The sequence below is a fragment of the Fringilla coelebs genome, assembly GCF_963513975.1.
Source record: "Fringilla coelebs genome assembly, chromosome: 2".
In the NCBI taxonomy this organism is placed as follows: domain Eukaryota; kingdom Metazoa; phylum Chordata; class Aves; order Passeriformes; family Fringillidae; genus Fringilla; species Fringilla coelebs.
The window spans coordinates 88,430,029-88,445,342 of record NC_140029.1 but is presented as its reverse complement, the minus strand read 5'-3'; the positions used below and the strand labels follow the sequence as shown (position 1 = coordinate 88,445,342).

Sequence of the window (15,314 nt, the reverse complement as noted above, 5' to 3'; positions counted from 1 at the left end):
TCTGCCCAAGCATCATAAAAGAGAGAGTTTTGCACAAGGAAAATATGCTCCTTAATGTCACAGCATCTGGATTTGTAAGCTGTGATTGAATTGGAACCCATCTGCCTTGAAAGCCCTCCTCCCACCTTCTGCCACAATACCCCACTCCTTGCAGGGGGGGTTCTCCTCTCCCCTGCATTTTTTTTGAAGGGGGATATTTATATTGGGGGCAGGGGGGTATTATTTATTCCCCCATATAACCTCCCATCATTAGTAAGGGAAGCTAATGATGAAACCTCCTGGGTTTATGCAAGAAGATCCACACTGTGTTTTCTGAGACAGGTTCCCAACTTCTGTGCTTCAGTGCTGGTCAAAGAATTTCAAGGGTCAGACTATTTATTTTTTACTGATAAGGCCTGGCAGAGACCTCGACTTCTTAACTTTGGCTCAGATGGTTTCCACAATCCTCTGACAAAGGCCTTAGATAAGGGCAATATAGAAAATAGCCATGAGAGGCTTTGAACAAAAAATATTTTCAGTCAGTCCTTCCAATAGATATTTCCAGAAAGGCTATCCAAGTTGATGCTACAGTTCACGCTTAACCATTCAGAAGTGACTGATAGCAATTTCTTTTGCTACCTAATACATTAGGGCACATAGGAACAAGGACACATGTGCTAATACACCATTGATATCACTGTGACCAAAGCTCTGGGATACTGCAAGTCTACAGAAGATTGAAAGCCAAGGGCGATGTCACAGTGAGCCACAAGACTATTTAGTACCAGGTCATTCAAATAAAATAATAACAAGGCAACAGCCACTGTTCTTAGTGAAAGGGAGTATTGATGTCTTACGCTCAACAGCAGGCACTTGTTTTCCTTGATAGCACCTAGGCAGCCCAGGAAGCCGGTCACCATGATCACTGTGCCAATGGCAATGACTAAGTTGGCAGCTGAAAGCGATGGGAAGCTGGGAGAAAATGTGGCAAAGTTCCCTTGTGACACTGACAGCCAGATGCCCACGCCCAGCAGACCACAGCCACATAACTGCAAAGAGACAAACAAAAGAAAGGTTTCACCGTTAACAGAAATGTCATTGTCTCCTTCCCCTGAAACTCTGAAAAGAAAGAATTTCACAAGCAAGTTCTCAGGTAAATGTTCTGCAGTAATGCTCTCAGTGGCTTGATGCTGAAACAAAGTGAAATTAAATGATCATACTTAGACTTGGTCATGTCGCCTCTACTGACAATTCTATTTAAAAGCCACTGGATGGCAGAATTCTCTTCTGAGAGACTTAGCACATGAAACCAGGGCTACCCATTGATGTCCCAACAGCAACCCAGTGCAATTTTTCCCTGTGAAAATAAAAAATATTATTTGAACGAACGCTCCGTTGCACTTATTTGTGCAGTCATCTGCAATGTCTCAGAGTATTCAGCCCTGTATTGCCTCATCCTAGAGGAGGCAAGGAAGTCCTGAAGACATTTACAATCAAAAGCATAATTTCAGTAAATATTTGTCATAAAATGCCCAGTCACAGTACCCAGGTTGGGTTTTAGTACGACTTCTCATAGCTTTAGTGTTCATAGCCAGTGATCACAAAATGTCACCAAAATCAGATGTCTAGATACATTATCTACAGGAAGGTTAAGCCTTATGCAAGATACTCACAGGCATTCCCAAAGGAAGCAGAGTAACAAATGCACTGGGTAACACAGAGGAAACATTCAGGATTCTTATAAGGAGACTGGGAAGCACTTCTTCTTCCAAAACTCAACATACAGTAACTCCACAGAGTGGCTGGGGAGCTTTGCATCACCAGGTATGGATAAACGTCACAACATCTGTGTCCTATAACAGAGCTGGATACAGCTGCAACAGGAGTGTATGTAGTGGGAGAAAGTCAAACACCTATCCCTATGAAAAGACTGGTACAAAACATAGACAGATGCATGTGGCAGGGGAGGACTTTCATCTCTTCCCTCAAATTCATCCTCTCCACTTAATAAGCTTGAATCGATTTGTCATTGCCTTTCATGATATGTCGGCAAGGTCAGTGTGAACTTGGAGTAGTTAAGAGCTGTGAGGGGATGCAAAACAGAAGCCTCCTGATCATATTCTGCTGGAGGACCCCATGGACATGGTCACAGGTTCAAACTGTCTGCAGCTCATGGAATCAGCCACCCTACTGCTCCTGCTTTAAATTTCATCTACTCTGTTCTTGAATTGCTGCAGTTTTGGTGCCTCAAGCTCACTCAGGAATCCATCGTGTGGTTCAGCTGTTTCCACCCTTAGATGAGAACTGCAAGCAGGGACTGAGAGCTTAATGGTTCAGGAGGTCAGGAACAGCTCTCACCCCACAACATTCATTTAAAGTATTAAATGGCATTTCTAAGCTGCCAGGGCTGCCATTGCCATTAGCTGATGGCACTCTAATCAACGACTTCTTGACACTCCATGGATGAGTCTGTAAATGTTTCCAAAGAAGTTTCTATCAAAGACCAAAATTGTTCAGTGTAACTTTCCATCAGATCCTGAATTCACACTTAAAAGGTCATTCACAAATGTGTTCCTTGGACTTTCATATTCTATTGAATTCAGAAGTCACAGCCTTAGCTCAAGTGTTTTGAAAGAGCGCAATGAATTCTGGAATCATTAGGCCAAAAGCAATAGATCTCTGCAGATAAACAAGGTGGAGGTAAGAGCAAGCTCAGGGAAAAAAGCTTACAGAGGAAGGACAAGTAGAGGACAAAAAGGAATATATAAAAATATGATTAATACAAAGCTCAGCCCATAAAGAATGACATCTCAGAATCCAACACCAATTATGAGATCATAGCAAAAGAAATGGAAAAAAGAAGCCCTAGCCAGCATCTCTTAACCATTTGAAAAAATCCTGCAGCACAATCCTTGAAAGAGATTTGGTCTAGAAAAGAAAGGTAGCTAGGAGATTACTCCAGAAGGTTAATGTTTATGTTTACTTATAAAAAAGTTAGAAGCACCTAATTGCTTAAATGAAGGAAGGCAGAGTAACACTGAAAGCTCAAATTACATAAAACATCAGGTGATGGAGGGGCTGTTAAAGGCTGATCTATGCAAGTGGGATTCTCTGGTGCCTGAGGAGTAAAAAGTCAGAGATTTGGTAAAAGACATGACAACATAAAAACCTCCACAAGGTGGCATCTCATACCAAACAGCACTAAAAGTTTAAGAAAAATTTCATATTTCTTCTCTCCACAGTTCCTCAATTTTTGTGCTTTCTTCTCTGTTTTCCTCTCTCCCATTCTACTGCATAGCAGTACTGCTGAAGCTAAAATTTATGCTTTAAATTTCAGGTCCCATGACAAATGCTTTTTTCCCTCGTGCTTCTTTAAAAAATCCCAAATAATTCCACTGACATGGGACTTAATTGCATACAACCATGCCAACCAAAGCCAGCTAGGATTCTAGCAATAAAATAGCTTTCACTGACACTTTATTCTATACCAGTCTCATTTTTTATACAATGTGAACACTACAAAAATGCTCTGACAAGTATTTATTCTCACAGGATCCACCTCTTTCTGTTAGGAACAACTGAATCCTGGGGTGTGAAAGCAGCAAGAATATATCAAGTCATCTTATTAATTCCTTTTTCACCATATAATTAAATAATATATGGTGCTTGGTATTTAATTGGGCGAGAGTGATGGCACTGATGTTCCTTCCACAGAGAAATGGTTCAACAGAGTAATAAATTTCACTAGATTTTTCTTCTCAAAAAATGTTGGCTCGTTTCCCTCTCATGATTAGAAATCATCATCCTCTAGGCAACCATCAAATCTCTCCTTCCCCTGCTGTTTATGCCACTGCAGAACACTATCATAAAGTCAGATACTTTTACTTATAGGACAATTCATCCAGGCTATGGTACACATATTTTGAGCTTCAAAGCAAAAGGAACACCAATAGTCCTCACAGGTTCTCCCACACTTTGAATTCTCTTCACTACCTCAATGTCTATTTGTGTTCATCACTGTGTCCAGAAAACATAAAGCATTCTAGGAAACACTAAGAGTCTCAAATACTTTGAGGGAAATTAGAGCTCCAGATAAACTTAGAGAGAAAGAAACCCCAAAACAAGCCTTTCCCTGTCAAGTGCTCTCACCAGAACAGGGAAGGAGCTCATTTATTTTATTCCCCATTTTTGAGCATTATGTGAACTAATACAGCAATACAAAGTTTCACAATAGAGTGCAATACCCAGGTTTAGCTGTCTTAACCATAAAAAAGATACAGGAAGAGTTTACAAGACCCAGGAAAGGACATCACAGATGGTCAGATGTATGCCAAGACTGACATATTGTACAGAAGGAGATTGTGCACAGGATTATCTAGCCTGGGAGGAATTATGAGACAGGATGTGAATGAAATGTTCACAACTCTAGAGGTCAGTCAGAAAACCCAACAGCCTGTGTCTCAGTCCTTTCCAATAATAGGAACAAGGGGAATATTAGCAAGCATTTGTAGTTAAATTTGCTTCACACAACTGAGAAGTAAATTCATTAATTATGCCACAAGAATCAAGCATTGTGCCCACAATTGTCAGTAAGGGCTAGATAATTTTGATATTGGTAATAGCATTTGTGGTTTCTTAAGATGGTCACGAATAATGACATTTCGTGCTTCTCAGAGTAAGATAATGTCTGCAGAATCCAGCAAAACTATCAAGCTGCAACAAGCTGGGGTAAAGAAAGGGTAGGAAATGCCTTTCTGGTAATGTTTATTAATTGAATAATATTGATAGACTTGCCCTTGAAGCCACTGAACAGCATCAGAAAAAGGAAACTGACAAGGAAGGCACTACCAGAAGGAAAAGGGATGAGGCCATATTCCTGTTGACTTCTGCAGTTATTCCATCCCATGCAAAGAATGCTTGATGGAAAAGCTGCACAAATAGGTGTGTGAGAGAGAAAGAGTTTGTTCTTGACATCAGACCTTCTAGTGCTGCTTAAACACCAGGAGAACTCTTAACACACTTGGAATAGAACAGAGACATTTAAAAACTAAATAATGAGAGACAACCACAAGGGACAAAAAGAAGCAAAAGTGTCTCAGTTTGTACTCCACCTCGAATAACATGCCCATGGCCATCTGTGGCCCAGTTACAGAAAGCAGAATGCTCCCCACCTTCCTCTGTGCTGTGTTAGGACAGCAGCTCTTGCCTGCAGCAAAAACGATACAATGAAAAATACACTCTACAGCTTATATATGGCCCCATAAAATAGCAAAAAGCACAGGAGGTTTGTTGCAAGGAAATACTGACAGCATGACTGCAAAAAAAAGTGTCGGAGCTGGGAACTGATTTTAGGACAACTGCAGTGACAAAAAGACACTCTGAATTAGGTTCTGACAGTTCTGTTGAAACACAAAGTCAACGGGAAGATGACCTGCACCAAAAGGACAAGCATGAAGAAGCCATGAGTACAAGCAGGATGCACCACCAAAGCCTAGCACAGAAAGTGTCCAGTGTACAGCTGGCTCTTAAAACCCTCCCCTTTGCTGGGGTCTGCAACACTTTGGAACAGCTGCCCGTAATATTATCCTTCTGTTTGGTAAGTTCCACAAGACAAAGGTGACCTATCTCAGATCTTCTTTTCAAGACAGAGATTTTCCACCATTTCTCTGACTGGCTCTCTGACCAATGAGTGTGCAGACAAGATAAGGAAGACAATGGCCCTTATAAAGCAGCAAAGTCTTCTCTCTCTGATCCTGGGGTTTGGGGAGGTTTTGTGTGTTTTGGGGGGGTTTTGAGTATTTTCCCCTCTCCTTCATTTATGGTATCTTAATGTATTACAGATCAAAATAACTGTTCTGGAAGGAGGCAGGTATGAGAACTACATGGTTTCCACCACTTCAAAACACACTCCAAAACAGAGATAGGCTTTCTGCAAATTAAGCTTTTGGATGCCAATTGCCAACTCTGGATTTGGGTGGTTAAACCATCTCTGGAAAGGGCTGGTGCTTAAAGGAGATTTTCAGGTAAGATTAGATAAATTTTCCTGCACTGTCTAGATAATCCACAGGATTAATCAAAACTGGGACTTAACAGCTGACAATCTCAGAGGTCTCGTGCAAAGCAAGATCATCTTCTAAATACGATCTAAAGTACTGCAAGGACACCAAAACCTGAGAAGTTCTTCAGCAATACACTAGAAAATTAGGGTATGGGAGCAGGTGAACATACTCAAATAAAACCTACTTAGTGCTACTGCCAGAGCAATGTGGCAGATTTAAACTCCCCTACAACATTCCTATGAACTGAGCATTGATGGAAGACAAGGGAATGATTTTGATGTCTTCGTTGAGTCTAGTTCTGTATCAGCTGTACTGACAGCCTGTGTGTAATAGAAGGTACAGAGCTGGAATTTGTGCAAATGCTGAGTTTCCTTAGTCCACCTGCCAGAGAAAGCATTTATTATCTCCCTAGAGTCATTCCCCCAAGCAGTACTCCTGGGATGGTCCTGACAAACTCAAGTGAGGCATTAGAGACTGAGATCTTCTGTGGGGCAAGCAGAGGGAGAGCTATCCTGAGGAGCATTACATTCTGATACTTTTATCAGTCTGTGTTTTTGAAATGTGTCCCAGAAGCCCTAAGCTTTGGCCTGGATGCTCTTCCCTGGTCACTGTGGAGTCTTCAATAAAGGATGTGTTCTGTAAAAGGAAGTTGGAAGACTTGGGTTTGCTTGGTTTTTCAAGGACAGCTTAAACTTCTCTTTATTCAGTTGAAGGGCAGCTCAGGTTGCACTTTAGCAAAAACTTTCACTGAGAAATTAGTACAGCACTGGAAGAAGTTACCAAAAAGGTGTCAAAATCTCCAGTCACAGAGGTTTTCAATGTTTTGCTACAGGCAGTCATGGTTGACCTGAGCTAGCACTAGCAGCAGCACCACTTGGTATGACTTGAAGAGATTCCTGTCAAGCAACATTTCTGTGATTTTATAATTTCCTCAGCTACCATGTTCTTCCTAATTTGTGAAAAATACAAAACCATGTCATTTCTAATGAACACATGAAATCTCTTTCCTGTGGAAGCCCTATGGGGAGAGCTCTCTTGCCATGCTGGGGAATCAGCACACTTGTGTGTGTGTCTCCAATGCCTGCACATTTTATGGCAGGGAGCTGCCATTTTGTTTACATTTAACAAATGCCACTGCTCTGTGACTGGCTGAACGCAGTTGTAAAAAGGACAGAACATTCTTTACTAAGAGCGAATAAATAATTCAAGCGTAAATATAAACAGTAAAAGGCTGTTTTGTTGTTGTCCCCCACTTTATCATACTGCAGAACAAGCCCTGACATGTTTGAAGTGGGGGAAGACTTCAAGAAGGTGGAAGGGGAACAAAAGGATGATGGACATAGACACACTGAGCTGTGCCCAAGGCTTACAGACCCCACCTACTGGGCAAATGCTTTTTAACCTCTTCATTAATGACCAGGACAATGGGACAGAGTGTTCCCTCAGCCAGTTTGTAAATAAACTCCAGCAGCTGACACAGCAGATGGCAGAGCTGCCCCTCCTAGAGACCTGGACTGGATGAAGAATCAGGCAGAGAGGACGTCTGAGGAAGTTCAACAAGGTGGAATGCAGAGTCCTGCACCTGGGGAGGAATGACATTGTGCACCAGGACACACCAAGGGCTGAGAGGCTGGGAAGCAGCTCTCCAGTGGAAAGCCTGGAGTCCTGATGGACAACAAGCTGATCAGAAGCCAGCAATGCAACCTCAAAGCAAAGAAGGCCTACAGCACCCAGGGCTGCACCAGGAAGAATGTGTCTGGCAGTTCTGAGTGCTATCCTTTCCCCCTACTCAACACCAGTGAGTCCAGCACAACTGGAATGCCGTGTCCAGTTCTGGGCTCCCCAATACAAGACAGACATTGCTGAATACCAGGAAGGGAAAGGAGCCTCTTAAGAGGCTGAGAGGGCTGGGACTGTTTGTCCTCAAGAAGAGGAGGCTCAGGGGGTTCCTACTGATCTGTATAAAAACCTGACAAAGGGCACTGAAGAACAGGGAGCTTAGGAGTGCTCAGTGACAGGACAAGATGACCACAAATTAAAGCACAAAATTCCATGCAAGACATGCGAGGGGGACCAAACACTGAAGTAATGTTTCCAGAGAGGCTGAGGAGCTTCCATCTGTGGAGATATTCCAAACCTGACTAGACACTCCATAGTCTGTCTGTGGACTAGAGAGTCTCTACAGTCTCTGTTCTAGCTCACTCTGCTCAAGCAAGGGACAGCAGATGATATGATCTCAACATGTACCTTCCCACCACCTCCATTATTCTGTTAGGAGATAAGCTCTCAGATATCAATTAATAGCTATATTTCAGGGGTATTCTCCACTATGGACACATACCCACCCTCCCCCCCCCCCAGCCTGAACAGGTAAGGAATAAACCCACTCAATTATCCACAGTTTGTGTCCAAGACAAGCACAGCCCTGATTTTCTAATAATTGCCATTAATAATTTGGGGATAAACACTTCATTAATGAAATTTCTAGGTGATAAATTGTCAGTATTTAAAACTAAGTGTGGAGAAATATAGCAGTAGAAAGGAAACAAAGGATTAATTTAAAGGAACATAACCTGTAGAATGATATTCCCAAATACAGATTTCCTGCAAAATGATTTGGGAAAAACTGATGCAAAAAAGCAAAATGTCAAAACAAACAAGGCATTACTTTGGACTGCAGTAGGTCTTCTCCCAGAACTTCACAGCTATTTTGAGTGGCATGCACAAAGCAAAAATCAACAAAATTCTCTCTGCCTGCAGGTGTGAAAGGTCAGATTTAGTTGTGCCAATGTCAGCATTATCATCTTTTTGTGTCTAAGTCACAATGCCCAAAGTGCACTAGGCAAAAAAGACTGAACACCTGAAGAGGATTCAGAGGTGATGTATAAAGAAGGATTAAAATGTGTACAACACAGTTAAGTGATGGTTAAACTCAGAGGGTAGAAAGGAGAATGGAGGCAGAACTTCGAAACTAGCATTAGGAAAAAAAATATTGGATGTTATAAATCAAATACCAAAACTCCTGAAATCAGAAGGACTGGCAGGGCCCTAGCCAGTTATTTACAGGATGGAAAAAGATCAAAGACAAAAGAGAGTTCAAAAAGTCAAAACCAACATATATAAAATCCAGAGAATAACTAATCTAGAAGAAAGAATTATGCAGTCACTCCACAGAGGAGACATGACTTGAAGGATATTTAACATAAAATTCATAAAGGCTGTATAATTTTTAAAGACTATATAATTCGTTGTGCCCAAAAAGAACTTGTGGCTCCTACAGAAACACTAACCTTATGCATATATTAGAATGTGAAGTTACACTGTCCCTGATAACAGACTGACAATAATAGCTCATTTAAAATGTAGTAACGAAGCATTATACATAATCTTCACATTAAACCATTTTCTCATTAGTAAGCATGGGGATAAGAGCTGAAAAATTCTCTAAGCAATTCACCATAATGAATGAGAATTCATCAGCCTAACAAAGCACTTCTGAGCATTAAGCCCTATTCCTAAACACACATAACTGAAAAGATATCTTTCTGAAATGCAAAGTTTGGGGATTAAACACAGTCTCTCTCTAATTCCTGCAAATGACCCTATCTACAGACTTCAAACTAAAAACAGGCAGCAAATTACAATGCTGTCTCTTAATGCACCACTTTTTGAAGCAGCTTGACAGGAGATGTAAGTTTAGGGCTTTCCCCTATGTAATAACATTAATTATAAAATGGAAATCTGCAATTATTTTTAAATTATTTAGTTTATTTTATTTTCCTGTTTATTTCCATACAGTTCATTTCACTTGAAATGAAAATCCCATAGAGATCTCCTGAATTCATTGCTCCACAGAAACATTCAGATTTGAGTGAAAGTCCAAAACAAATGTGTGTTGAAATTTCATCCCATTAGACCTGCAGAACAGAGAGGGAGCTGAATTTTACTCTCCCAGTTATTAGAAAAAATTGAAGAATATTTACCTGCAATTACTAATCCCTCAATAAGCATGACAAAGTAAAAGCTTTGCATATGTTAGCAACCATGATTTGGCAAAAAGATTTGGTTTGCCTCATTACTAAAATATCTTTCCAAAATCATTTGATTCACTAGCACTCAAGGCTTAAAAGGCTAGAAGGAAACTTCTTAATAATTTTCATAGATGTCAACAGGAAGAGACAGTTTTAGCAAGATAGCAAGATAGTTTTCAGAGTAACAAACAGTCCAATTCCAGTATACAAACGTCCCAAGGGAAACGCATCAGAGAAGACCGGAAATCTTATTTTATTCTGTTGAGAGTAGAGAGAAAAACAAATGTAATCATGATCAGTTGAGTTCCTTCAGTGCTCTAGTTTTTGAGCAACTGTATTGAAGCCTTCTTTAAACAGAACTATGTGGCTGTTTAAAACTATATGCTAAAGTCATTTGTTCTACATTTGCACAAATGCAGGGGCATGCACTGCAATACTTTCTTCTGAGATGGAAGCCCCTACTACTTATTCAGGGACACTTTCTGCCCAGCAAGGAGCACAGTCAGATTCTGGTCAATCCATCAAATATACATTTGCAATGCTTAGCACCCACTGGCATAACTCTATGGAATCTAGGCACCTCTGCTGGTCACATGTTGTTAATCTGTCTCCTTTTTCCTGAGCCAATTCTCCTGAAGCCGCTTTATCCGCTTTGTTTATTTTAACCACAGCTGCTTAATTCTACTATATCTCTTAATACCAAATAAAAGCAGCAGGAAACTGCCCCACCCCCAGAAAAAAAAAAAATCAGATGTTTGTAGGACTTGTGGTGAGGCAACAGTCAGTAATCCTCATCCAAATTTGTGTAACAGGACTGAGGACCTCTCCAGCCCCAAAGAAGTTACTGTGACTTAACACACTCTCTTGAAGATCTACTACAGGCCACAGCCAAAACCACTGTGTATCTCAAACACTTTGTTCTCCATCTGCTCAAAAAGGGCTTACACTACATTCTGCAAATCCACTTGTATCCTTCTCCTTCAGCTGTTGGAGGCACATCTGAGAAAAGATACAAGGGATCAGTTTGAAGAAACTATCGGCAGAAGTTATTTGTAAACCAGTTCACTGTGTATGTGTGAAGTAAGCCTGGTAGTTGTTGGACTATAAGCATTTTACTCTTGGTCAATTTGCATGTTAAAACAGCACAAAACTCTGGGGGATTCACTTCCCTCTTTAATTCACAACATCTGGCATCACTGACAACTGGCAAAGGAGTAAAACCAACTTCCAATTTTACTTATTTCACATCAGATTGTAGCATGGCTTCCAGTTCCTAATAACCTCGTATTGCTTAAGCTGTCAGTAGAACAAGCACTGCAATACTCAAATAAAACAGACAACAGGAGTGAAGGCAGGAAAACAAGTTCTTTGCCCTCTGCACTGTCTGCTCTTCTTGAAAGTGAAGTTGAATTTTGTAATAGCAATGATAATAAATAGCAATAATAAATAAATAGGGAAATAGCAATGATGATAAAGGATAAACAGTTTTGCTCAGCACTCATTAGGAAAAAAATCAGTAAGTCTGTTAGATTAACCAGAGAAAAAATAGTATTCCAACTAATTCAGGGCAGATTTACTATTTCTTTGGTAATATTTAAAATTATCCTCTTTCTATTAATAGTTTTTTTTTGAAGCTACTGCCTGGAAAATAACATCTTCCAGTGAACTGGGAACACCTCCTACTTATTGTTAAATACTCTGTCAAGAGGTATGAAATTAAAAATATTTTATGGGTTATCCATCCATTGCCTGAGTCATCTCTATCTCGTTACTTTCCAAGATGTAAAAATTCTCAGGCAAGTGAAACTTTTCACCTGCAAGTTGCTGGAAATACTACAAGGCTGAGCCTCATTCTCTTCAGAGAGACCAACAAGAGTTGACATTATGAAGGGGCCAGATCAGACAAATAAAAAGGGTAGGAGAGCAGCTATGTGCTGCAGTGAGAAGAGTGAGAAGCACCACAGAGGCAGATGACTTGTCAGTTAACAGAATCTCATTTTTCCCTCCCATCCAGAGAGCTGCCTTAGGGAAATGCAGAACAGGCAATCACACTAGCTCAAGAAGAAACATAAATTTTCATATTCAGAAGTAAGAAAAATTCAGTCAGCTACAGATTTAACAAATGCCTTTGCTATCCCAAAACAAACATGGGACAGTGGCATTAGACCACTTAAATACAGATGCATGCCGCAAACTGTCTTTGAGTCATGCATCACTTCCAAGAAAACACATTTTAAAAGCTTTCACTGACAGTCTGAAAGAAGACTGAGGAATACTTATTGTAGAAGCAAGGAAAAAAAAGGAAATGTTCCAATTCATATCTAGAATATTTTAACAATATGTTCATACCAAACTCACTACAAGAAGAAGAAACCTGCAGAGAAACAGATGTTGGAATGGTTTAGCAAAAGGAGTACTGAGGTCAGGTCTGATCCTTCTCTGTGTTGATTGACCTCCATGGTCCAGCTACTATGAGGGTGAGAAAGAAATGGGGCTGTGTTTTGTTTCTTTTTCATATACCATGATGAAATAATCTTGGCGTCAGAAGAGTTAGGAAAGAAGCCACTGTTGCCAGATAGGAGCTGTGATGTTATCTTGCTATCTGAAATGCTGGAAAATTAGACTGGGACAAAACGATGTCTAGCAACCATCTGTAAATATCTCTGTAAACAGTTCTGGCAATTACTGTACCAAACAAATGAGTATTCATGGTGTTTATTTATTTAGTCTTCTGACAGGCACTGCTAATAAAGCAGACAGCACAGTTTGTGATGCAGTGATTTCAAAAGAACTAGAAGGAGGTAAACCTAAACATCCTAGAAAAAGTGAGGAAAAGCAACTAGAACAAATAAGGAAGATAAGCCATATCTCTTTTTTCCACTGAGGAGGAAGCCAGACTGAGGAGGAATTGGGTTAGCAAGGAAAAATCCAAGGCCCTAAGGATTCTCAACTAGCAAAATAACTTCATACACTGCTGGGAGGGGGTTCGGCATGCAGTACATATGACAAGGACGCCTGATGTCCTTGATGTCCAGAGAAGAGTGCAAGGAGTCACAGGTTTATCTGTAGTTTAGGCTGTCTTTTCCTACCACATGTTCAGTCTGCTAATATGACCAGTGGATGAAATATTTCAGGTAGCAGACATTCTGTATTGACTGTGCCTTTAACAATCTAACCAAACCCGATGTGAAGCAGAGAAAATTGCTTCCCACTGGAGTCCAGTTGCACTTTGCACTTTTGTCTTCCCAAAGACAAAAGCAATCGATATAAATGTACAGGAAATTGCTGGACTCTAGCAGAAATTTACATGTTCAAAAATATCTAAAAAGTATCTTAAACGAAATTAACTTGCTGTACAATCTGTAAAGTTACAGATCTTTATTTAAACTGTAACACATAAAATAATTTGGTTTCTGTAAGTTCTCTTCAGACCATATGTTCTCATTTTTGGGGCTGGATAGGGTTCACAAAAAACACTACCAGAAGTAAGAAAGACTAAGTGAAAGTGTGCTGGCTCACCCTTCCCTCTCTTTTTCAGTGAGCCAACACTGATTTTCTGACAGCATTCCACGTGAACATGCTGACAAGACTGCAGTGGTCACAGCTGGGAGGAACTGGAATTACAGAAGACAGTTCCATCCCACTGTTCATGGGATGGACAGATCTGGCAGATCTGTCCGTGTTCATTTCCGCACAGATCAGAACAGGTACAGAGCTTTTACACCAGCCAAACTGAGAGGAGTGAATGCATTTTATTTTGCAAGTCAAATAAAATTCAGCAATCAACAGAGCAGGTGATTGCCAGATCAGTAGCAGTAGCATGTAACAATTTCCCCTAACTTTTGTGTTGACAAGCGTTGCAAAGTGTACTGAATGCTTTCTTGCTACCAGACACAGCAGCAAGTAAATTAATGAGTGTTAACTATGTTGAGGGAAATAAATCCTCAATAACTCATACTCACTTGACTAGAGCTTTGCACTCAAATCATTTTACTTTGTGCTTTTACCTAAAAACAGAGTTGACTCCAGTTTAAAACACCCTTTCAACAATCAATGAAGATAACAAAAGGCACACTTCATTACAAAATATTTCAGGATAAGATTAAAAAAATTTAGCCACAACATCACATAGGACATCTCCCAGGCTCTTTTCTCTGCTCTGCCGCTTTCAAATATGGGAAAGCCAAAATAAATGTACAAAACAGCAGAAACAAAAGGCAAAAGCCCAATTTCATGATCACATTTTACTCAAGTACTGCTAACAACACACAGATCCTAGCAGCAGCATCACTATTTGAGAAAATCATTATCTAACTGCATCATATGCACACAGAAAAAGAAAAGCAGTATTCAAATTCTGTGCCCACAAGCTTCATCTGGGTATGATGCAGTGAGATTACTCTTAAGGGCTCAAGTATTTCGTGCCAACACCGAATCAATAGAATAGTTCCTATGTGTGATTCTTTCCACGTGCAGAAGGAAACTTCAGCAGTTCCTCAGACTGATTTATCCATTTTAGCTTACAGGAGGGAAATATGTCCTCAACAACTCATACTCACTTGACTGTGGCCTATAAAAAGCAAATGACTTTGCCACAGAAGAAGTAATGAAATGTGGATTCCCTCAGATTTGTGACTTATGATTGGCATCTCGGCTTTCTGATCCATTGTGTACTAAGCTCCGTTAATGCTTGCCCTCTTAGAGGGCATGTAGAACAATTTGCTCATGTGTGGATTCTCTGGCATCTAGTAAAGCTGGAGTTCATTCTGCAGGCTTTCTCTAAGGATCTGTATCCCCCACCCAATCACAGCTTCAGTTTTATTTCTGTCCCTGCAGAATTCATTAAAATGTAAATTACGTTCTACTGAAAAAAACATAAGACTGTTAATGGAATTTCATCCATTGCATTATGCAGATATCCAAAATAGACAACCACTTTGAGTGGTACGATATACAGTGAAAGTTATCCCCAAAGGTCATCTCTAGATGCACTGGGTTTGATTTTTTCTTATCCCAGGTGATATTTGTTTGCAGTTTGGACACATGCTTGATTAAAAAACGTAACAGATGGAAGGAATTAAATCCTTCAAATATGGCCTAAAAATATCTCCTGTTTCCCTACCTCTAATTCTTTATTCACAAGTTAACTGCCCCTAAGCACTTTTTCCTTCCATCTCTGTAGGTCATCTGTAAGTAATTTATCAAGGAAAAAAAAATTGGTACAGAGTAGGCTGCTCTTTTAGTA

The 15,314-nt window shown here is 40.2% G+C and overlaps 1 protein-coding gene across 2 annotated transcripts in view; it reads right to left on the bottom strand.

The window, feature by feature from the left end:
- The window catches only part of TSPAN9 (tetraspanin 9), a 168,286-nt gene that overhangs the window by 8,299 nt on the left and 144,673 nt on the right, over positions 1-15,314 (bottom strand). For both annotated transcript variants that reach the window (XM_084226681.1, XM_084226680.1), the window contains one exon: positions 837-1,028. In XM_084226681.1, the coding sequence (XP_084082807.1) occupies positions 837-1,028 (192 nt within the window). The remainder of the gene's footprint in view (positions 1-836; positions 1,029-15,314) is intronic.